The sequence below is a fragment of the Pseudoliparis swirei genome, chromosome 22 (assembly GCF_029220125.1).
Source record: "Pseudoliparis swirei isolate HS2019 ecotype Mariana Trench chromosome 22, NWPU_hadal_v1, whole genome shotgun sequence".
Lineage (NCBI taxonomy): Eukaryota > Metazoa > Chordata > Actinopteri > Perciformes > Liparidae > Pseudoliparis > Pseudoliparis swirei.
Window position 1 is genome coordinate 20,251,186 of NC_079409.1, and position 24,199 is coordinate 20,275,384.

General features: G+C 46.2%; 1 protein-coding gene across 2 annotated transcripts; it reads left to right on the top strand.

Moving 5' to 3' along the window:
• The first annotated feature begins 1,368 nt into the window (after positions 1–1,368).
• LOC130213307 (transmembrane protein 74) lies at positions 1,369–3,234 on the top strand. 2 transcript variants are annotated; one of them, XM_056444798.1, is made up of 2 exons: positions 1,369–1,417; positions 2,058–3,234. In XM_056444798.1, the coding sequence occupies exon 2, from the start codon at positions 2,113–2,115 to the stop codon at positions 2,980–2,982; it is 870 nt and encodes a 289-aa protein (XP_056300773.1). In that variant the 5' UTR covers positions 1,369–1,417; positions 2,058–2,112; the 3' UTR covers positions 2,983–3,234. The 2 variants fall into 2 exon arrangements, with proteins under 2 accessions (XP_056300773.1, XP_056300774.1); XM_056444799.1 differs by lacking the exon at positions 1,369–1,417 and adding an exon at positions 1,487–1,571.
• Positions 3,235–24,199: the final 20,965 nt, after the last annotated feature.

The window sequence follows — 24,199 nt, forward strand, 5'->3', positions numbered from 1 at the left end:
GCAAAATGAATATTCAGTTTAATTCAGGACTACGGTCGTAAATGGTTGGCGGAGGCCCGCACTAACATCTACTTTACAAAGCGCCACTTTCTGGGTAAAGTTGCTGCCTTGTTTATCGATCATCTGCAAAGATGACGCCAAGACGTTGGACTCTGAAGATGAAAGGGCGTGAAAGAAGATTTTCATGGGGTCACAGATCAGACGACCTATATTTGATCTGGAGATTAAACATGGATTAGAATGGCTTTGGCACAGTCGGCTGTAATCTTGTGAGAGCGCAGGAGAACAGATGGTACCCGACGGACGCAGTTCAAACAAACAATGTCGTTTGCACGACGCCACTGGAGGGATTCTTGTGATGTGACCGACGTTTGGTTTGTTTTCTGATGTGATGACGGATTTATTTTGTGATATGATGACGGATTTATTTTGTGATATGATGACGGATTTATTTTGTGATATGATGACGGATTTATTTTGTGGTCAACCGCATAAACAGATGTGTGTATGTTAGTGTGCGCACGTTGGTGATCTTTAACTGTGCTTCAACAAACACTATCATTGTTTATTATCACACAAGATAACCTTAGAGGACTGTGGGTGTTAAATAGCTCTATACTTTGTGTGTGTGTTTATATATATATATATATATATATAAATACATATATATAATATCATACAGATATATTTTTAAAAAATGATAACATATGTATATATATACTATATATAATATATCATGCATATATATACATACAGTATATATGATATTATATATATAATATATAATGCAGATATACACTTATATATACATGATATATAATAATATATATTATAAATGTATTTATATATAATATCATATATATATATATATATGTATGATCCCTATAGGCACTTCAAATGTGTCTGTGCTGACTTCATAGCAGCCTTATAAAACGTTATATCATTTTAACTCCTCTATATTCTCCTTTTTGTTTCTCTAATCTGCTGTGGCCCACTAACCTTTCACCCTCTATAGGAGCTGTACACTCGTACACTGACATTTCTAGGGCATCATATTTTTCCAAAAATGTTCCCCATAGGAGAGCACTGATGCTGGTAAAAACATGATCTGTGTGTGTGTGTGTGTGTGTGTGTGTGTGTGTGTGTGTGTGTGTTTGTTGACTCGATCGATCTCCATCGGCTCACATGATAGCGAGGCTCCTTTCAGCGCCACCTGGCGGCAAGCCGGGGCTCTGTGTGTGGGAGGGGCTTACGGAGAGAGAGCGAGAGAGGGGGGGGGGGGAGGGAGAGAGAGAATACATTCACAGCATTTCCCCACTGATAAGGCTCTCTCCTCCTTTTTATCTGTCACCGGCATGTGTCGCCACCCGCCGATGGAGAGGAGCAGCGGGCAGCGGTGCTGAGGTAGCGCGCGGTGGTGAGTTTGATTCCCTCCCTTGACGTGTGCAGTGTGAGGAGGAGGTGTGTTGTTGTCGGGGATCAGAGAGAAAGATAGAGCCGCGTCGTGCATGCCTGCCTGGTCCATCCCTGTGCCGGGGGAGCCCCTCACGTCCTCTGCTGACTTCAATAAAGTGAGCAGGAGGAGTGCAGTGTGGAACAATTGCATGCCTTCGGTATTTAAAGCTGGGGGGGGGGGGGTCGTTTCGTGAGGATTTGTTTTGCTGACTATGATAAATGGTATCTATAGATGGACAATGTGCACGTGTATATTTGACGTGGGCTTTAGTTTCCATTCAGTGTATCTTGCTTATGCAGGCTGTGTGTTTAGCATATAGCGTATCATCTCGGCTGAAGCGTGGCTTGGTTTCCTAATTGGATGCAGAGGCATTTGGCTAAGCACATCCTCTCTAAGCGCCTTTCAAGGAGGAAACGAGGATTCTTCTAAAACGACCCTCTCAACTTTAAAGTGTTGATGGATTTCGGTGCAGCTTTTTAAACTATGCGTTTTTTTGCGCATTGTTCCAAATTACGCACACGTGTTCGTGCAATGATTCACGTTTGTTTTTTTCAGGCTTTACAATACTCGATTTTAACTGAGATGTGTGTGCTCTCACTAGGGATGCTGTGGAGTGAAAGCATCGTGAGAGGCAGGAGGCTCAGAGTGAACCGCGAATGGCTTCTCCGGCGCTGCTTCCCGCGGAGGAGAGGAGCCAACAGCCCGATGCTCCCGACGTCCTTGGCCGGGTGTCCAGGATGCTGCACGTCCGCAAGACGGGCGGATCATCAACAGCAGCCGGAGGTGGTGGTGGCGCGCTCCTCCCGGGGGAGGGGGGCGGCTGTAACCCGGCCCGCAGCGGCCATGGCCGGTGTCATTCAGCACCAAGGACGGCGCCGCGCCGGGGAGGCGCAGAGGTTACACGCGCTCACCTCGCCGAGGAGAAAGTCCGGATTTGTTGCGACGAGGAATTAGAGACATCTTTTACCTATGTTGACGAGAATGTGAACCTGCGGCTGGCCAGCCCGGACACGAGTTGTAAAAGTACCCACAGACCCGTGCGCAACGGCGAGCCGTGCTCCGAGACTGCGCCGGAGTTCTCCTTCATGTCCGAGGACGATCTCTCCTTCGGGGAGGGCCCCGGGTCTTCCATCGACTACGGCTTCATCAGCGCAGTCACGTTCTTGGTGACCGGGATCTCCTTGGTGATCATCTCCTACGCCGTGCCACGGGACGTGGAGGTGGACCGGGACAGCGTGTCGGCGAGGGAGATGGAGAGGCTGGAGATGGAGAGCGCCCGGATCGGTGCCCATCTGGACCGGTGCGTCATAGCGGGACTGTGCCTGCTCACGCTGGGCGGCGTGGTGCTCTCCATGCTGCTGATGATCTCCATGTGGAAGGGGGAGATGTACAGGAGGAAGGTCGTGGCGTATTCCAAGCGTTCGGCCAAGCTGTACGGCTCCATCAGCCTGAAAACGAGATCCAGTCCCACCCACTCCTCTGCGCACTTGTCCCTGGAGGAGGACGTGGAGGAGTCTTTGGCTTAAAATGCTGCTCTGCCTACACTCAAAAAAACGATTCAAGCCCTTCTTAGAGGTGACACATTTAAATATTGTTTGATACATTTAAATAAATCAATTACAAAACGAAGATATTTATATTGAATGGGTGTAACACAAAATGTATGAATACTTTCATTTATTAGATTTATTTAGGTTACACTCACAAAAACGATGCAAGCCCTTCTTAGGTGACACATTTAAATATTGTTTGATACATTTAATAAATGTGTTTCATTGAGGACTACCTTTTGCGCATGCGCCTTCTTAAAATCTGTTGTTTGCATGAGGTGAAGCCATTTTCAGGGCTGTACGGTGGTGTAGTGGCTAGCACTGTCGCCTCAAAGCCAGAGGGTTGTGGCTTCAATTCCCAGTAGGGGTGTTCCTTCTGTGTGGAGTTTGCATATTTATTTAGTTAGTTAGTTTATATTTTGAGTTGGACAAACACAAATTAATTTAATGAATATTGTTATTTTATTTGAGATGTATTTGATACAAATGAGTTGGACTAACTTAATTACATTTTATTGCACTGATGTGCTAAATTTGAGTTGGAGTTGCATTTAATTATTGGATGGAAAACCTGCCAACAATTTAATTGAGTTCATCCAATGAGTCATTTCTTTGAGTGTATGAAGCTTTAGGGGTTTACCAGTCACAGACATAACATATTGTAGCCTGAAACTGTATTCATACATTCAAAGTGTATTACTGTAGACATTTCTCACGGACATGAAAAGCACTCCAATGCAAAGTGAGGAAATGCTATAAAAACATTATGTGGTAACACGTCGTGCCCAAATGATTTAAAATGACGAGGGGCGACGTCAAGAGCGTTGTGTCACAAACACTGGATTACTGATTTTTTTCTTTTGTACCCAGAATGCAAATCTCTTAGAGCGTCCATTTATTATGAAGGCGATTCATATTTAATGCGAATGTCTCAGACACATTTTCAGGATGCAAAGAGAAGTGTGTGTCCGCAGGGCACGGAGAGTGGGAGTATCAGGGGGAGGGATGTGAAGCTGTCCCTGTGGGAGAGAACCGGCTCCGAGGTCCACACGGTAATATCCAGTGACAGCCGGTCTGGTGCAGTGCTGAGGTAAGCCAGTCAGGCTCCGGCTCCGGCTCCCAGCTCCCGGCTTGATAGTAAAAAAATTTGACTGCATTGGACAGCGCTGACATCGCCCTCCTCTGCACTGGCTGGATCCTCTCTGCTCTTCTTCTTCACCTTCCTTCCTTCCTTCACCTCTCTTTCCTTCCTCCTGCAGTTTTTTCAGCGCTCTCCTCTCCCATGACCCCTGACCTTTGAACACTGCACATTCACACCGTGTGGGAAAAGTGTCCGTGGGGGACGACCACAGCCAAGTGCCTGTAACATTTCCCTCACCTTTCCTCCTCTCACTCTCTGCATGAGGACAGACTTAACAACGCCTCATCGCACATGGAGAGAGCTGCCCTACTTCCAGAACCTGAAGCCTTCACTAAACTCCAAAGAGCTAATGACATGTCCAAACTGAGCTATTGTTCCTTTAAAAAAAAAGAAAGGTGATATATACTTGATGTTATTAAGACGGTGATCTGCAGACTAAGATATTGCTGATGACGCAAAAAAAAGGAAGAAAAATCTTGGGCGAAGAGGATTATCGCGTGCAGCCTTTTGCTAAAGATGTCCGGCAAGGACAGAAAGCCACTTCCTCTTGTTGGTGTGGGAGGTTTCTGAGCGTCTCTGCTGAGTCCTTCTCTTTCTGGCTGGAGGTCATTACATTATTGCTGCAGTAAAGAATAAAGAAAACAAATCTCTTGAAGAAAACTTTTGGTTTTTGTTGTCGTTGCCTGTGTGTGTGTGTGTGTGTGTGCTACCCCCGTAAGGCTCATGAATCAAGTATGAACCACGAGAACTCGCATGTATATTTCATACACACAGCCCAGCGTTGCATCACGCAACATTAAAGCGTGCTAATGATTCTTCTTCTGCAGAGTCACCATTACCGTGGTTTCCCCTCAATCTCATTTCTCCAGCCGTGTGACCCCGTTCAGAATGTTGCGAGTCAGCTTCTGTTAATTCAATTAAATTCAGTTTATTTGTATAGCCCAATTTCACAAATTACAAATTTGTCTCGGAGTGCTTTACAATCTGTACACATAGACATCCCTGCCCCAAAACCTCACATCGGACCAGGAAAAACTCCCAAATAACCCTTCAGGGGGGAAAAAGGGAAGAAACCTTCAGGAGAGCAACAGAGGAGGATCCCTCTCCAGGATGGACAGATGCAATAGATGTCATGTGTACAGAAGGACAGATTTAGAGTTAAAATACATTCAATGAATGTGACAGAGTGTATGAATAGTTCATAGTAGGCATATTCCACGATGGAGACCTCCACGATCCATCAGGCAGATGGAGGTAGAGAGGAGGAGTGGGCGGAGTCTCCAAGTTAGCTGCAGGTCACGCCGCTTGTCGTGCCTCCGCATACACGTGCGTGCTGAGGGCCGGTCAGTGCACAGACACACTGATTAAACATGTGTGTTTTTAAGTGAGAAGACGGCACGGCTGGAGTCTAACGAGGTATTCGAGATTCAAGTTTTTATTTGCCATTTGTGCCGGTAGAGCAACAGTCCAGACCTGTTCTAGTGCAGGGCTCTCAGAGTCTATTGAAAATAACACTATAATAAGAGAGCAAAATATAAGAGAATAGACTATAGAGAAGGTGGTGGTATGTACACGAACAAGAAAGGTGCTACTATGTCCAGTGGAGTGGCCATGTGTCCAATTAATTAAAAACTAAGAGAAATCAAAGCGTTTGTGGTTCACGCAGACAAAGAAAGTGTTGTCCATTCAGGATTCTGTTATTCTGATCATTTATTGAACTCAACAAAACAATCAAACAAACAAAAGAACAAAGGAACTCCTCACGCTGCCTCTTCTGCGCCGGTAAAAAAAAAAAAAGGCCTCCCCAGGTGCATGCTGGTCCTGCCCCTGCCTACTCCTACATGTAACCACAGGTCCCCACAGTGTTACCCAATTAGTGAACAATCAAAAGACTAAATATATCTAAACAACAACAACAACAATGAATTTAACTAAACTTAAATTAAATTAAGAAACAAAAACTATACTAATATATCACATATTGCACATGATTATCGTTAAAAAAAAAAGAAAGAAAGAAAACATGTGTTTCAGCGATAGACTAATGTCGTGCCGTGTTGCTGCCTCCTCTGAGTCTGTGACCACAGAGATGACCAGTGCCTGTGCGTCGCTCATAAACAGCCACTATGTCCAGAAAATGGCAATAAAATGCCACTGATGCAATTTCCAGGTACGGTAATAAAAATGAACGATGCACATGAGACGATGATCTCCTGTTCTCTCTGCAGAAGCTGTAAATCAAGCGATGTTTCATTTCACACTCATTCATAATGTTGTTTGGGTAACGATTAGCTTCCTTTTCTTATTTTCGTTCCCTCCCTGCAATGTATTGAGGTCGAATTAAACCTGCTCGATACGTAAAAGCCCGCCGACAGCAACGCTACGAACGCCAGAGACAAACAAGAGGAAATCGGTCTGATAATACTGAGCAATTAATTCAGACTGCGGACGCATCAGTGCTCTCCGTCCGGGTCCGGGGTCACGTTCAGAGGTTTCAATTCAATTCAGTTCATTTTATACAGCCCAATATCACAAATTACTTACCTCAGTGGGCTTTACAATCCGTACACATACGGCATCCCTGACCTTTGACCTCACATCGGATCAGGAAAAGAAGAAATAGAAAAAAAACTTTAAGGGGATAAAAAGGGAAGAAACTATATATATATATATATATATATACAGTATGTCACTCCTGTAGCAGATTATACTTTACATCAGACTTTAAATGGACTCATCTGCAGCATGTACAGCACTCAACATATACATGTACCCTCTCTCTCTCTCTCTCTCTCTCTCTGTCTCTCTCTCGCTCTCTCTCTCTCTCTCTCTCTCTCTCTCTCTCTCTCTGTTCTCTCGCTGTCTCTCTCTCTCTCTGCTCTCTCTGTCTCTCTCTGCGTCTCTCTCTCTCTCTGCTACTCTGTCTCTCTCTCTTTCTATGCTCTCTCTATGTCTCTCTCTGCTCTCTCGCTGTCTCTCTCTCTCTCTCTCGCTGTGTCTCTCTCTCTCTCTCTGCTACTCTGTCTCTCTCTCTCTCTCTCTATGCTCTCTCTCTGTCTCTCTCTGCTCTCTTTTTGTCTCTCTTTGTCTCTCTCTGCTCTCTCGCTGTCTCTCTCTCTCTCCTCCTCACCAGGCTTCCCCTCACACAGCCAACCGGAATGTGGCTGTAATCAGGGATTTGCTCTAAGCGACGTCGTTTTAAATGTGTTTCCAGAGGTCTGGTGCAGAAGCTCTTTCTCCGTGAGCGCTGCCTCATTGACGTTTGGTTTGCCCCTCCATGAGTCGGGCCCTTCAGGTGAGGCCGGGGAGCAGCTGAGCTGCTGCCATCAGCTAATTCCCCCCCCGAGGTGATATTACACCCCTCCGCCCCGTCGATGCTGATGCTCTGTGAGTGTTTGTGTGACCTTGCACACTCTTTGTGTGTCACCTGAGATTAGAGAGCTGCTGACCCGAAACAAAGTCTCCCCAAATGGTTTCTGTGGAGACGATTGGTCTCCACAGATGGGTGGGATAGGCGTTTTACGCTCTGGGAAGAATAAAGAGGAAAGCACAGCAAAAGGAAGCTACGTGACGTTGAGAAATGGAATAGATTTGGGGAATGTGCTCATTCGCTTTCCATCCAAAAGTAAGATGATCATCTCTGTCATGTCCCTCCATTCAATATGAAACAGCAGCATGAACACTGGCTCTATTGAAGGCCTTCCCTCACCTCTGAAGTTCACTGAGAGTTGTAGTGTGGGAGGAGCTATTTCAGGGGCCGTTGATTCCAGTAAAAGTCCCCCCCCCCCCCCATCGATAATGTTACATGAGCCATTGATTGGTGCTCTACTTGGAAAAGCACAAAAGCCTCCAGTTTAATCCCCAGCATTAAAAAACGAAGAGCCGTGTTTTAAAACAGTACGATTTTGGCATCATCCATTCACTGAGTTTAAAATCACTGATAGGTTTACGGTCGGGAGAAATATGACAATATAATCTGCCTCTTAAATCAATTCCCTTTTAAATTCTGGGTCGATGTTTTCGATGTGTTGCTTACATGTAGCACACAATGAATAAAGGATGGTTGAAAACATTATTTCTCAAAGAAAGAAGTTGAAACTGGATCCGGAGAGACGCAAAAGGGCATTAACGCAATGCTATTGGAGGAACTTCTCCAAAAATCAAATGAGTTACAAAGCTGGAGGTGAAACGACGTTCTGCACGATGTGATCACGTTTCTATTCACAGTGAATAGAGCTGAATAAAGTAAAAAAAGAGGAAATAAAAGGTGAGCAACTTGTGGAATTACAGTGGCATTATCCCTTAAAGTAGCAGTGGTCCATGCCTACTACCAACTATTCATTCACTAGTCATACTCATTGAATGTGTTTATGGAACTGTTCATCTGGTCACATGACATCTATTGTTCATCTGGTCACATGACTTATATTGTTCATCTGGTCACATGACATCTATTGTTCATCTGGTCACATGACTTATATTGTTCATCTGGTCACATGACTTATATTGTTCATCTGGTCACATGACATCTATTCTTCCATCCATCCTGGAGAGGGATCCTCCTCTGTTGCTCTCCTGAAAGTTTATTCACTATTTCTCCCCCTGAAAGGTTTTTATTGGTATTTCTTGGGAGTTTTTCCTGATCCGATGTGAGGTCAAAGGTCAGGGATGTCGTATGTGTACAGATTGTAAAGCCCTCTGAGGATAAATTGTAATATCGGCTATATAAAATCAACTGAATTGAATCGTGCTAAGCTAAGCTGTAGCCTTACATATTTAGCAGAGACGCGTTGATCTTGTCCTCTAACTCTCAGCAAGAGAGTGAATATCTCTCTAAATGTTGAACCGTCCCTTTAATGGTGAGCAGTGCACTCAGGCTTTCAGGCTAAAAGTAGAAAGAACTGCCTTTCTCTTCGTCAGACGCTTCAGATATACTCATATCTGCGGTGACCTTGCCCTCGAATCTATCAGCAGTGAGTGAGGGCCCCCCCCCCCCCCCCCAAAAAAGGAAAAGATTTCCACTTCGATTGATTGCTCTGGAGGCGGAGACTAAAGCCAAAGTCCTCAGGGATATGACTTCATTCTCGGTCGTGCGTCCACCGCCGATGCTCAGACAGGATATTTTTAGTCAATGTGCATATTGGATTTTTTTGAAAGCTCATTGTCTTGTAAGCGTAGTCCGCAAAGCTCAGAGCTCAGAATGCACTTAGCCGGCTTGTTTTACAAGAAGCTCCTTGATCCAAGCCCTTTGCTGTGGTTTCATTTTCACATGACATTTACAACACTAGTGTGTGTGTGTGTGTGTGTGTGTATGTGTGTGTCCTTCACTACATGGCTCCTCCTTAGCACTGAGCTGTCCTCTCTTTTTCTTTTCTTAAACCTTTATTTAACCAAGTGAATTCTTAGAGATTAAAAATCTCTCTTTCGAAGGTGACCTGGCCAAGACAGGCAGCGACATATGAAACACATAGTTACAAACAACAAAACACACAGAACAAGACGAGTTAAAATAAACTACAAGTTAAGAGAAGGTGACGTAATAGAGTTAATTTAAGAAAAAATTGACATTTTTGGGAACCTGCATTCATTTCTTTCATTTTATATTCTTAAAACATATATATATATATATATATATAAACTGCTGCTCTGTGTCCAATCGATTTACATCCCTGGTCGGCCAACTCCGAAACCGTCCTCAGAAATCTCTCCGCCGCTCGCTCGCCGGTCAACCAAGACGTTCACGTGTTGCACTTGGCACCTCCGAATGCCTCTCTCAGACCGATAGATTCAATTCAAGTCAATTCGGATTATTTTATATAGCCCAATATCACAAACCCCCCTCAGAGGGCTTTACAATCTGTACACATGCGACATCCCTGACCTTTGACCTCACATCGGATCAGGAACAACTCCCAAGAAATGGAGAGAGCAACAGAGGAGGATCCCTCTCCAGGATGGACGGAAGAATAGACGTCATGTGACCAGAATGAAGCGTTACAGAGTGAAACATTCAATGAATATGACGCTTTGGCTGCTACGGTTGACGAGAGAGAGGAAATGAGGTGATCGGTTGGATCAATCTCGCAGTGAAACCACTCAACCGCCACAGGCAGGCACACAGGTTATCTCTCTCTCTCTCTCTCTCGCTCTCTCTCTCGCTCTCTGATCGGGCTGTTTGCGAAGGCCCGAGGTCGGTGCTGCGGTTGCACAGCGGCGACTCTCGCAATACCATCCCTGTCATGTTTCCAATGAGCTGGATGCCTCCTCCGCTTAGCCGAATCGAGGTAATGGAGACATATCGGGCGAACAAATCACCAGCCTGGTTCACCCCTTGATCACCTCGCTGTTCAGTCCCGTCTGCTGTAAATCACACAGTCTTGCTGGCCTCCATTGATTTAATTTGTATCAAATTGCTAATGCGGTTATTCATCATGCATGGCCTCCCGTGGAGCTTGTTTCCCCCATTATGCCTATGCATTTACATCTAGTTACAGTTAATAATGATTGCTATACTGTAAGTGGGCCTTTAGAAAGACATCAGAGAGCCAAGATAACATCTTGTACACCTCCTCCTACAACTTCCCAACAGCAGAACGCAGTGGAACCTTTCTGGACCGTGGTCCATGCCTACTACCAACTATTCATACACTGTCATATTCATTGAATGTTTATGTAACTGTTCATCTGGTCACATGACTTCTATTCTTCTGTCTATCCTGGAGAGGGATCCTCCTCTGTTGCTCTCCTGAAGGTTTCTTACCTTTTTTTCCACCCCTGAAAGGGTTTTTTCTATTTCTCTGCGGTTTTTCCTGATCCAATGTGAGGTCAAAGGTCAGAGATGTCGTATGTGTACAGATTGTGAAGCAATTGCGAATTGAATGGAAAGGTACGCCGAGGAGTTTGGAACATGTATACCTCGATACAAAAGGTACATTATGTGGGTTTTGCATACAGGTCTTTCTCCAAAGACGACCGTCTCTCTGGTCGATCGAAACCTCAAACTGAGCCAAAGACATCGATGAACCGGGACTCGGCCACGCCAGCAGCTCTGGGAAGCTGTACAGGCCGCAGCGTGGCCTTCACAAGCCCATCTTTCCCCCCGTTCCAGCTGTTCCTCAGTGCGTTCAGAAGGCCAGCCAGATCGACTCAAACGAGCGACTTCTGCGAGCCGCTCGGGGTTACTCAGTTCCACGAGGCTGTGAACTCTTTCTGCAATTTTTGTATTTTTCAAAACGGTGAATTTCAGATGTCAGAACATACAATGGCTTTACTTCTCAATTTACTGGTCGGTCTACGTCCCAACCCTCACTTATGGTCACGAACTTTGGGTCAGGACCGAAAGAACGAGTTCGCGAACACAAGCGGCCAAAATGAGTGTCTTCCGTAGGGTGGCAGAGAGGGGTACGGAGCTCGGCCATCAGGAGGGAGCTCAGAGTCGAGCCGCTACTCCGTCGCGTCGAAGGGAGTCAGCTGAGGTGCTTCGGGCATCTAATTCGGACGCCTCCTGGACGCCTCCCTTTAGAGGTTTTCCAGGCACGTCCAACTGGGAGGAGAGAGGATACACTGGAGGGATTACATCTCCCGGCTGGCCTGTGGACGCCTCGGGATCCCCCAGAATGAGCTGGTCAATATTGTGGTTGAGAGGGAAGTGTGGGTCAGCCGGCTGGGTCTGCTGCCCCCACGACCCGACCCCGGAATAAGCGGCTGAGACGGATGGATGGATGGACAATGGCTTCAGAATTGTCTCAGGACCCTCGACTGCTGAGTTGCGTCCCTGCATTGAGCCTCTAATGCAGACCGGAAAGGGTTAAATGCTTTTGAATGGATGAGATTGATAGTTTCACGAGAGCTTTCTGATGTACGATACGGCGTCACAGCCTCTTTCAGACTTCACTACACAACAGCTGTCAGGACCAGGACTGTAGCTTCGCATTGTGTGCATTTCGTGTTCTTCTTAACACATATAATGTTGTGTTGCGTCTAATCTTGTACTGTTTGCTATTGTTTGATGTTTGTTATGATCTGTCAAGGGACTACATATGCAAATTAGCTGTATAGCTACAATCTGGCACGGTGCATCAAATGGTGACATGTATGATTTAACTGTACATGGTCCCTTTTAAATAAAGATAACAGAAATAGTGTTGTCATTGGTTGTAATTCCACACTTGTCTTTTCCCCACTGTGTCTCCCTCATTCATTTTCCACTTTTGGTCTTATCTTATTTTTGTCTGTATTTAGCATGTTGACATTTTCTACAGCTGAGGCTACAAGTATTTGGTTATAATTATCGGACAAATTGAAATGTTGATCAGATGAAGAAGTTAAGGGATGACCAGAAGTCATTAGGCCACACCAATTGGGAACCATAACTGTACAACATGTCATGTCAGTCCATCTAGTTGATGTATTTCACTGGAAAGGGCAAACTCTAACCGAATCAAGTCATTAGGACCGTAGACGTCTGTACCGAGTGGCAATTCATCCAGTCAATGCAGACAACTCACAAAAAACTCACGGTAAACATCCAGATCATCACCAACGTCCGGAGGCTTCACCCTCAGGGGACTACGAATGTCCGTACACAACTTCAGGGCCATGCGTCATACAAGTGTTGAGATATGCCAGTGTGGACCAGTCGGCTGACCGCCTGTCCGATAGCGCCAATAGCATGGCAGAAACCAGCAGAGAGCTGACCTTAACTTAAAAAATAATCCTATTGTCCCCCGGGACGGACCTTAACCAGATCAATAATATCATCGTCACAAAGCAACGAGAAAGACAAACGACTGCGGCCACTGGGGTTCAACTCAACCAATGAGATTATTTCTACTGTAATGTAATTTCATCTCCTTTATAATGTCAGATTATCTAAAACATGCAAGTCAGAGCTCAAGGTTCGAGAATCTGGGTGACGTGCCTCGATTTAGGTGAAGCCCTCCGAAGTCAACTACCCTCTATGTGACGTGCCTGGACTTAGGAACATTCACGTCCCTGGGTGTAGATAAGAACTGGAGCAGCTCTATTGCCACTACCCGTGGGTTTCCCCCAAAAGCTCCAAGGATAGCCAGATAACAGCGACGCGGTTCCGTTGGAAGACATATTTTATTGTCAGCACACAACACACAGCAGACCGTTCAACAACGCGTCTGCTCACTTCGCTCCCTTCCTCCAGCCCTTTTATACAAGCAGCATCGGCTGCTGACTGATTGCCAATCAGTCAGAGCAGCTGACTGATTACCAACCAGCCAGCAGCCGAGGCCAGATTGGGACAGCTGCCACAGAATTTATGTAACAGGCCTCGGTTCAGGTTTGGATTTAGGGGGTCCACGTCTTTGTGTTCAACCTGATAGATCAGTCCCAGAATGAGGTCATTATGCCTGCATGTGATTGGACCACAAAGGCCGGGAATAATGAACTCCTCCTCGTTTGTTGTGTTTAAAGCTCATGTTAAAATGCATTATCGGCAGACTTCTCAATTTGCCGTTTGAGTCTCCAGGTTAATCTCCAAAACCTGTTTTTGACATGTACTCGGAAGAAATAAACTAAATATTGTTATTAAGTGCTGTCACTCGAGATTCTTCTTCATCATCAATTTCTTCAAACCACCTCCGGTCGACGAGAAGATACGACACTACCTCCACATGTATTTACTTTCACTTTGAACTCCGTGTCCAACCTGCTTGTGCCTGAGGGAACCGGCTCATGGACGCAATCGGCGGCGTCGTTGTTGTGTCTGAGGCCCGAGAGCCAAGGCAAAGCCGAGCGGCCCGTCTGCATCGGCCTCCAGCGTTGTGTTACCGAAGATGATGCTGGCTGCTGGAGACACCCGACAGGATGTGGAGAGGAGGGGGGGTAGACAGGGTGAACGCACTCACACACACATGCACATACAGTCGGACACGTGCACATATAGTTGCACGTCGGCACACAGTTCAGCGGTGTGTTTTTCTCAAAGATGAGACGGGATTTGTTTTATCGATCGCTGCGGGCGACTAATTGCGGCGCGATGGAGTCCAGAATGAAGAAACACGTGTCCGATCCTTTACGTGAAGTAACGATGTCATAATGTAAAAGTAAACCACGGAGGCTGATACGAAAAGGTCCTGCATTCATTCATTGTGTTTACCTTCCAACGTTGTAAAATACAATGAGTATAAAATAAGATGGGGTTGTACAATACAAATGGCCGCTCCATAACATAGCATTGATAATGGTATAACAACTTTAATTACGTCGCACAAAATGCAGGTTGAACTGTTTTCCAAGACAAAAGAAATGCATTACAATGAGGGATAATGAAATAAAAAAAGAAATAGAATGAAATTAAATCATTAAAAACACTAAAAACATTGTAATACTAACAGCCATTTTATTGTTGTATAAACTTCATTGTTGGTTTTTGTCTTGTTTCCTTTGTCTTTTGTTCGGAGAGAGGCCGAGTGCCTGTGGGACAGTACATCCTGTATCTTTGCATCATATCACCTCAGTAGTCAGGGTCAAGTCCCAAAATACCCAAAGAATGTGGAAACCGTAGAACTGGACGTGAGCTCTTTACTTTGTTCTGCCCGCAGCGCTCAGACACAGGGTTTCAGGTTTTAGGTTTGAGGAGAATGCGTTGCTGAGGTTGGAAGATGAAGATGGAGGAATGACGACCACCGGAGGAACGCCAGGGTGGGGGTCTTCGTCGAGCGGGCAGGTAAGTCGGACGGGAACAACAACAATTACAACACAAGAAGAAATGCTCAAGAAGACTTGAGACTTGAATCCGCCCCACGTAGCTGAAACTACGACGCGGCGCTGAGCGGACGGAGGCGTGAGCTCCATCTACTGTGGAGCTGATGCTGTGCCGACTGCACAGGTGAGCTGGATGAGCTGGAACCAGGTAAGGAGCCACCGGGGGGGATAACTAGAATGGGCACTCGGTAGAGCGCATACCTTCGCATATCACAAGATTGGGCATTGAATTTTGGCATTAGTTGCATGCCAATTGGATACAAATGGATGGTAAAAAGATGGTAAAAAGAAGATTTTGACCTTTTCATGACCTTGACCTTTGGCCCGATCATCCCAAAATCTAATCAAATGGTCCCCGGATAATAACCAATCATCCCACCAAATTTCATGCGATTCGGTTTAATACTTTTTGACTTATGCGAATAACACGCACGCACGCATACAAATACACGGCGATCAAAACATAACCTTCCGCATTTTCAATGGAAGGTAATAACCACTGTGCTTGGATTGTTTGCTTCCATCTCCACCGTTTTGGGACATTTCTTTCGCCAAAGACAACCTGAAGATGGCAGCATTAGACCGCACAACGCCAGCGTCGCCCTCACTGAGAGAGAGTGACGCTCCAGAACCGGCTGTGTGAGCTCTGCTCTCTGTGAATCACCGGGCTTCTGTAATGTAGAGCACGTGGGGAAAAAAGGGAAAATTTTAAGCAAGTCTCTCTCGTCAATGTATTCACTCCCCTACTCGCCCGCGAGTTTACATTTATAAATGCATGAACACAACTTCCTCTGGAGGTTTCCTCTTAGAACCCTTCCTTCCCCTGGTGTGGTGCAACATCTAGCTCGGGCTGTGTATTGATCTTGGTCATGCATGTGTTTGTGTGTGTGTGGTGTTAAGTGCACAGGTCTTTTTTGTTTTTTAAAGGTCCACCTCTTGTTTGTCCCGGTGAGCATTTACCGTCAAGTGGTGCACTAACGTTGGAGGAGAGCGAGTGGTGGTCTCGGAGGAGATCAACCAGCCAGAAACTGAATAATTCATGTGGTCCTCCTCCTCCGAGCACCAGGAGTCTGGGCCGATGAGAGGTTATAAAACACTGCTCTGCCTCCAAAGACCTTCTCCTGCTGTCTTGTTATCCACCTCTCTCCTCCCTCCACTGTCCTTGGCTCGCAGTCTTTTCCAGTGTTATGCAACTGATACACAGATGATGATGCCCTGTATCTGGTGTCTTAACGCAATAATACCTCACCACCCTGATAACCTCGCCCCCCCCCTCCCTCGATGCCGTGCCGTGAAGGGGGCTCTTTGCGGGAAACTCTAGCATACCATCCCATCTGCAGCTCAGGTTTCCCCAGTGGCTCAGCCCGACCGATGCTCATCCTCCGAAAACCCTCACATTTGCTTTCCCCCCCCCTCCCCTTCCCCCTCCTTCTTTCTTTCTGGAACTCTTCCCCCCTCTCAGGTTTCCTTTTTCCTCATGCTCTAACGGAGGGAAATCAGGTGGGAAAAGTGACAGCGAGGAATGTAATTAATTAATAATGCAATGCAGGTATTTGCTTGATGTGAAAGACGTCCGTGTTGCAAATTAATCTGTCAGGTGTGTGTGTGTCGGGGGGGAGGGGGGGGATTTGTCAGGCTGTCGCTTTTGGAATCCGGACTTCATGAAGCTATCGTCCTTTGGCTAATTGACGCCGTATCCCATTCTTCCCTTTTGACAATGCAGCACATGTGGGTTTGCTGGGGAACAGCTGTCGGGCTTCTTTTAGAGAAGAGAAAATACCTCGCCATGTTTCATGTTGAATACCTCAAATTATTTTTAATTCATGCATCAATGGAAAGACATAACATAAAAATAGCTTGTAAGGCATTTTGCTGATTGGCATAATGACTGACTGCTATCGACAGTTCTGGGAACGTGAAACCTGAAATCAAATATTTATTATTCACGGAAAAAAAGCTGTGCCCTTACATTACTAGCTACTCAACAGTAGGAGCCATTAGGACCTGACTTTCCATTTCTCTGTCCTGCTCCACCCCCAAACATTATAGTGTCTGTTTAATGTGTGGGAAGAGAAAACAAGACGTGTTTAACAAGCAGCCAGCGTACAGTCAACGGCTCACATCACCGCTCGCGTCCAATTGGTTTCAGGTAAGGGACCCAAAGAACTGGACCTCCAAGTTAGGAGGGTCGGTAAAGCGCTAACAAGGCCAACCATTAAATAAGGATGAATAAAATCTGTTACAATACTACCATGTCTCATGGCCACCTTCAAAGCCTGCAGCTGTAGAGAGGGCACGACGCGATACATCCTGCATATCATTGGTGGTTTTGGGAAGTTGGGCGTTTCCGGTGCTTTTAGTTCATCCGACGAGCGCCTTGGTTGAAGCACACCGATTCCTTAGCGCCGAGTCCAGGTCCAGTCACTGAGAAGAGTGAATATGGACTCCCCTATCCATCACTCGCCTTGAGACCCGTGGTGACGGAGCTTTTGAAGGCAGTTGCACCAAAGTTGTGTAATGCTCTGCCTGAGCCCGGCAGTTTACCCCTTAACTCTAACCCCTAACTCCTAACCCTTAACCCTAACTCCTAACCGCCTAACTCCTAACCCCTACCCCTCCTAACCCCTACCTCCTAACCCTAACCCCTAACCCCTACCTCCTAACCCCCTAAATCCTACCCCTAACTCCTAACTCATAACCCCTATACCTCCTAACCCTATCTCCTAACCCTAACTCCTAACCCCCTAACCCCTACCTCCTAACCCTAACCCCCTAACTCCTAACCCTTACTCCTAACCCCCAACTCCAAACCCCTAAACCTTAACCCTAACTCCTAACCCTATAACTCCAAACTCCTAACTCCTTAACCCCTACCCCTAACTCCTGACCCCTAACTCCTAACCCCCTAACTCCTACCCCTAACTTCTACTCCCCTGACCTTAAGCATGTGGTAAATAATAACTCTCTGGCCTGCTTTTAGTCAGTTCTTATTGTGTATCTGACTGAGCTCCCATAACTACGTGTCTTGTGGGTATTGGCCCCTTGTATGGTCATATTGTGTTACTTTTGTTTTTCTACTCCTGTCAAGCACTTTGTGTCTTCAGTCTGTAAAACGTGCTTTATAAACACATTTGACTTACTTCCTTACTCTCCTGGTAAGACAGCCAACACGTTTCTTTAAAAGAACACGATGGTCCCCGTGAGCCCATGAACTCCAACCCCGTAATGGAGTCCGCCGTCACTCCTCCTGCAGACGCAAAAACAGTTTCTTCCTTTCATCGCTGTGACAGGATGACGTAGTGCAGTCGCATCGGAGTCAACAATGCAGGCGAAAATGGATTAAAAGACTAAATTCTGCGGCTCAACATAGCGCCGGTGCATTACGTCAGCCCTTGTGTGTGCTGCTCGTTTCTTGCAGTGTAATTGAAGCGGCCACAGATGATGTCATCCAAACACAAGACTTCCATTCAGAAGTTGTCTCGTCGCTGCCGTACGCACGGCCGGGCGGACTGGCTCCGTCACCGTAACTCTAATAAATGGACTGCATGCTTGGCCTTTTTGCTGAGGAGATTGGCAGGTGTTTGATATTCACTGACGGCTATCCCGCCCCCCCCCCCCCCCTCCCCCGGCCCCACCCCGTCTCTCAGCCCCCGGAAGAAACCCCGTCTGAGTCTAAATTATAGACGACGAGACTTGGATGCCGTTAGAGATGAGTCATCTCGGAGAGACGGTGACGGAGGTTACTACCTCCAACCCATCCGCTCATAAGATTAATGACCCATCAGCCCGTTTATTGACACGGACAATACAACAACTCATGTTCACGATGCCAGGGTTCTCTCTCTTTGTCTCTTACAACCTGTGTAACGTCTCTCGCTCTGTCACTTTGTCCCCGTCTCTCTCTCTTCCTCTGTTGTGGTGGCCAAGGTTAGAGAGGCGCAATGAAACAGGGCGGGGAGTCGGAAAAGAGAGAGAGAGGGGGGGGGGGGTGTCTAAACAAATCCCCGTTCTGCCAGGACGTCCTCCTGCCAAAGTTTGTCTCGGGCCGGGAGGGAGGGATGGAGGGTGATGTGAAGGTGGGGTGGGGAGGGGGGGGGATGGGAAATGACGTGATCCCCCTTCATCCCGGCCAATAAAACAGAGTGGCCGGTGAGATCCGGATCCGTACGTGCTGTCAAATTCAATAAGGTAGTGCTTTAATGTTTTCTTTTAATCAACCAAATTGCATTACACACCGACTCCTCTGCGAGGCTCCGCGAAGAAAACCGGGAGATGGGAGGGACGGGGGTCGGACGAGTTGGTTTTCTGAAGGTGTGTGGGGGAGATGGAGGTGGGGGGGCGGGCATTCCCAATACCGAGAGGATTTTTATTTTCGAGAACAGCGACTACGTCGCACGTATGTGGATGAGTTCCTACTGTACTCTTTAAATGGCTCCTCCTCTGGTTCCCCTTGAATGAGAGGAAGTAGGAGTTGAGGGTCGGGCCGGGGACAGACGAGGTGTGCAGACGGACGACGTCATCCCGGTAATGAATGCCAGCTCAACTCTTAGAGCATCGGCCGCATTAACAGGCGGAGGAGCACTCCCCCCCCCCCCCCCCCACCACCACCCCACGCGCTGGACGCTGGTGTCTATTATCATGAGCAATGCCCTCCTCCCCATGCCTTCCTCCAGCAACTTCCTCCTCATCATCATTTTCTCTTCCTCACCCTCACTGACTTCGGGCCCCCCAACGCCCACCACCACCCAATATGACTCACCCTTTAGTGAATGCTCTTCTATACACTTCCTTTTTTTTCATTCATTTTTTAAATTGAAAGTGGGCATCAATTAGACATTTACGGATGTCTTTCAGACGATTGGCATTGCATGTGCAGATTTGTGGATGATGCTCATTTTAGTTAAATACATATTTAGAGGAAGAAGTGTAAAAGAAAATTGGATAAACAACAAAAAAGAGACTGAAAGAAAAAACTAAACTTCCATTGATTTATGAAAATACAATCAGGTCTATGAGGTTTTACGTATGCAACCCATTTTTCCCAGTATTAGTCAAAAACTGTTCCCGTTTGTCGTTGACAGATTATCTGTTCCATGTTGTAAACGTCCATCCACGTATTCAGAGTAGGACTTTATGTGATAACCATTTCCTGGTGACAGTCTTGTTGCCACCAGAAGTACATTTATTAAACATTTGTCTCTTTTTACCTTCGCATTGAAAATGCGGAAGGTTATGTTTTGATCGCCGTGTATTTATTTATTTATTTGTATGCGTGTTATTCGCATAACAAGAAAAGTTTTAAACCGAATCGCATGAAATTTGGTGATGATTGGTTATTATCCGGGGACCATTTGATTAGATTTTGGGATCGATCGGGTCAAAGGTCAAGGTCATGAAGAGGTCAAAATCTTCTTTTACCATAGCACGGTCAATTTATATCCAATTGGCATGCAACTAGCCAACATTTTCATAATTCAATGCCCAATCTTGTGATATGCGAAGGTATGCGCTCTACCGAGTACCCGTTCTAGTTCACAATGTTTTCGGTAAATTTCCCAGATACATGGTCTCTCTTCTATACACTTCCATCATCTAAACCTCTTTTTCGCCGAGGAGGAGCGTCTATAACTCCAAACTCCTAACTCCTTAACCCCTACCCCTAACTCCTGACCCCTAACTCCTAACCCCCTAACTCCTACCCCTAACTTCTACTCCCCTGACCTTAAGCATGTGGTAAATAATAACTCTCTGGCCTGCTTTTAGTCAGTTCTTATTGTGTATCTGACTGAGCTCCCATAACTACGTGTCTTGTGGGTATTGGCCCCTTGTATGGTCATATTGTGTTACTTTGTTTTCTACTCCTGTCAAGCACTTTGTGTCTTCAGTCTGTAAAACGTGCTTTATAAACACATTTGACTTACTTCCTTACTCTCCTGGTAAGACAGCCAACACGTTTCTTTAAAAGAACACGATGGTCCCCGTGAGCCCATGAACTCCAACCCCGTAATGGAGTCCGTCACTCCTCCTGCAGACGCAAAACAGTTTCTTCCTTTCATCGCTGTGACAGGATGACGAGTGCAATCGCATCGAGTCAACAATGCAGGCGAAATGGATTAAAGACTAAATTCTGCGGCTCAACATAGCGCCGGTGCATTACGTCAGCCCTTGTGTGCTGCTCGTTTCTTGCAGTGTAATTGAAGCGGCCACAGATGATGTCATCCAAACACAAGACTTCCATTCAGAAGTTGTCTCGTCGCTGCCGTACGCACGGCCGGGCGGACTGGCTCCGTCACCGTAACTCTAATAAATGGACTGCATGCTTGGCCTTTTTGCTGAGGAGATTGGCAGGTGTTTGATATTCACTGACGGCTATCCCGCCCCCCCGGCCCCACCCCGTCTCTCAGCCCCCGGAAGAAACCCCGTCTGAGTCTAAATTATAGACGACGAGACTTGGATGCCGTTAGAGATGAGTCATCTCGGAGAGACGGTGACGGAGGTTACTACCTCCAACCCATCCGCTCATAAGATTAATGACCCATCAGCCCGTTTATTGACACGGACAATACAACAACTCATGTTCACGATGCCAGGGTTCTCTCTCTTTGTCTCTTACAACCTGTGTAACGTCTCTCGCTCTGTCACTTTGTCCCCGTCTCTCTCTCTTCCTCTGTTGTGGTGGCCAAGGTTAGAGGCGCAATGAAACAGGGCGGGAGTCGGAAAAGAGAGAGAGAGGGGGTGTCTAAACAAATCCCCGTTCTGCCAGGACGTCCTCCTGCCAAAGTTTGTCTCGGGCCGGAGGGAGGGATGGAGGTGATGTGAAGGTGGGTGGGAGGGGGGGATGGGAAATGACGTGATCCCCCTTCATCCCGGCCAATAAAACAGAGTGGCGGTGAGATCCGGATCCGTACGTGCTGTCAAATTCAATAAGGTAGTGCTTTAATGTTTCTTTTAATCAACCAAATTGCATTACACCGACTCCTCTGCGAGGCTCCAAGAAAACCGGAGATGGGAGGGACGGGGTCGGACGAGTTGGTTTCTGAAGGTGTGTGGGAGATGGAGGTGGGGGCGGGCATTCCCAATACCGAGAGGATTTTTATTTTCGAGAACAGCGACTACGTCGCACGTATGTGGATGAGTTCCTACTGTACTCTTTAAATGGCTCCTCCTCTGGTTCCCTTGAATGAGAGGAAGTAGGAGTTGAGGGTCGGGCCGGGACAGACGAGGTGTGCAGACGGACGACGTCATCCCGGTAATGAATGCCAGCTCAACTCTTAGAGCATCGGCCGCATTAACAGGCGGAGGAGCACTTCCCACCACCACCCCACGCGCTGGACGCTGGTGTCTATTATCATGAGCAATGCCCTCCTCCCCATGCCTTCCTCCAGCAACTTCCTCCTCATCATCATTTTCTCTTCCTCACCCTCACTGACTTCGGGCCCCCCAACGCCCACCACCACCCAATATGACTCACCCTTTAGTGAATGCTCTTCTATACACTTCCTTTTTTTTCATTCATTTTTTAAATTGAAAGTGGGCATCAATTAGACATTTACGGATGTCTTTCAGACGATTGGCATTGCATGTGCAGATTTGTGGATGATGCTCATTTTAGTTAAATACATATTTAGAGGAAGAAGTGTAAAAGAAAATAGGATAAACAACAAAAAAGAGACTGAAAGAAAAAACTAAACTTCCATTGATTTATGAAAATACAATCAGGTCTATGAGGTTTTACGTATGCAACCCATTTTTCCCAGTATTAGTCAAAAACTGTTCCCGTTTGTCGTTGACAGATTATCTGTTCCATGTTGTAAACGTCCATCCACGTATTCAGAGTAGGACTTTATGTGATAACCATTTCCTGGTGACAGTCTTGTTGCCACCAGAAGTACATTTATTAAACATTTGTCTCTTTTTACCTTCGCATTGAAAATGCGGAAGGTTATGTTTTGATCGCCGTGTATTTATTTATTTATTTGTATGCGTGTTATTCGCATAACAAGAAAAGTTTTAAACCGAATCGCATGAAATTTGGTGGGATGATTGGTTATTATCCGGGGACCATTTGATTAGATTTTGGGATCGATCGGGTCAAAGGTCAAGGTCATGAAGAGGTCAAAATCTTCTTTTTACCATAGCACGGTCAATTTATATCCAATTGGCATGCAACTAGCCAACATTTTCATAATTCAATGCCCAATCTTGTGATATGCGAAGGTATGCGCTCTACCGAGTACCCGTTCTAGTTCACAATGTTTTCGGTAAATTTCCCAGATACATGGTCTCTCTTCTATACACTTCCATCATCTAAACCTCTTTTTCGTCGAGGAGGAGCGTCTATCTGCGTACTGGAGTAACCACCAGCTGCCCCGGTCCACTACAGTTACTGGGGTTGTAATTCCCATTGGGGTTTCACCGATGGCGGTTCCATCCCACCTTGCATCAGGCAGAGCTGCTGTGGCCCTGAGGGATTACAGCCCATCCGTGGTCAGATGAAATTTCTCAGGGAGCAGTAATCCAGCCAGAAGGGAGGCTTTGCTGCTCAGCTGCCTCGGCCAGCTGACATTCGACATAATGATCAGTCAGATATGAGAGTGTCCACACGGCAAAGGTTTCCCGGACACAATTAGACTACAGTCCTCGCATGGGCTAAAAATGACTCACCATAACACAATAGCGTACCGTCCTCGATCCATCTAATGGTGAACTGTGACTGGAAGAAAAGCCTCAGTCTCAGCTGTGATAGCACGGTGGTTTATCCACAACGCCTGGAAAGATGACCACAGTTACAATCTGCCGCGCCGTGTATAGTCTGGGACACAGGCTGCAGTTTGGTTTTCACAACTCACCCTGGCGTGAGTCACTCACGGTAGGTACGCCATTAGACGGTGACCCACGTCCTCCGACGTTCAAACAACACAGTGATTGCTACTTTCGAGGGACAATTATAAATATTATGTTGTGTTCAGCTTGTGTCACTGAAACTAAAATACAAATGTAGGTATCCTTGGCCAATATGACCCCAAAAAGCTTGCCTGCAGGTTATTCATCGGCCAATGGGTGGGTCCTGATGAGGCATACTTGCTGGCCAATGAGCAAGCAGGAATGAGGGTAGATTGATGAGGTAACAATATTTAAATATTTAACGGATGGACCGAGTAATAAGCAGTGATTTGGAAATTGTCCATGATAAGTCTCAAGTTGGTTGCATGCACTATGGTTCATATTTCACAGTTTTTAATCCTGAAGTGCACAAGTATCTATCTATTCCGTTTTTATAGATAGATAGATATAAAGATACTTTATCCCCAGTAC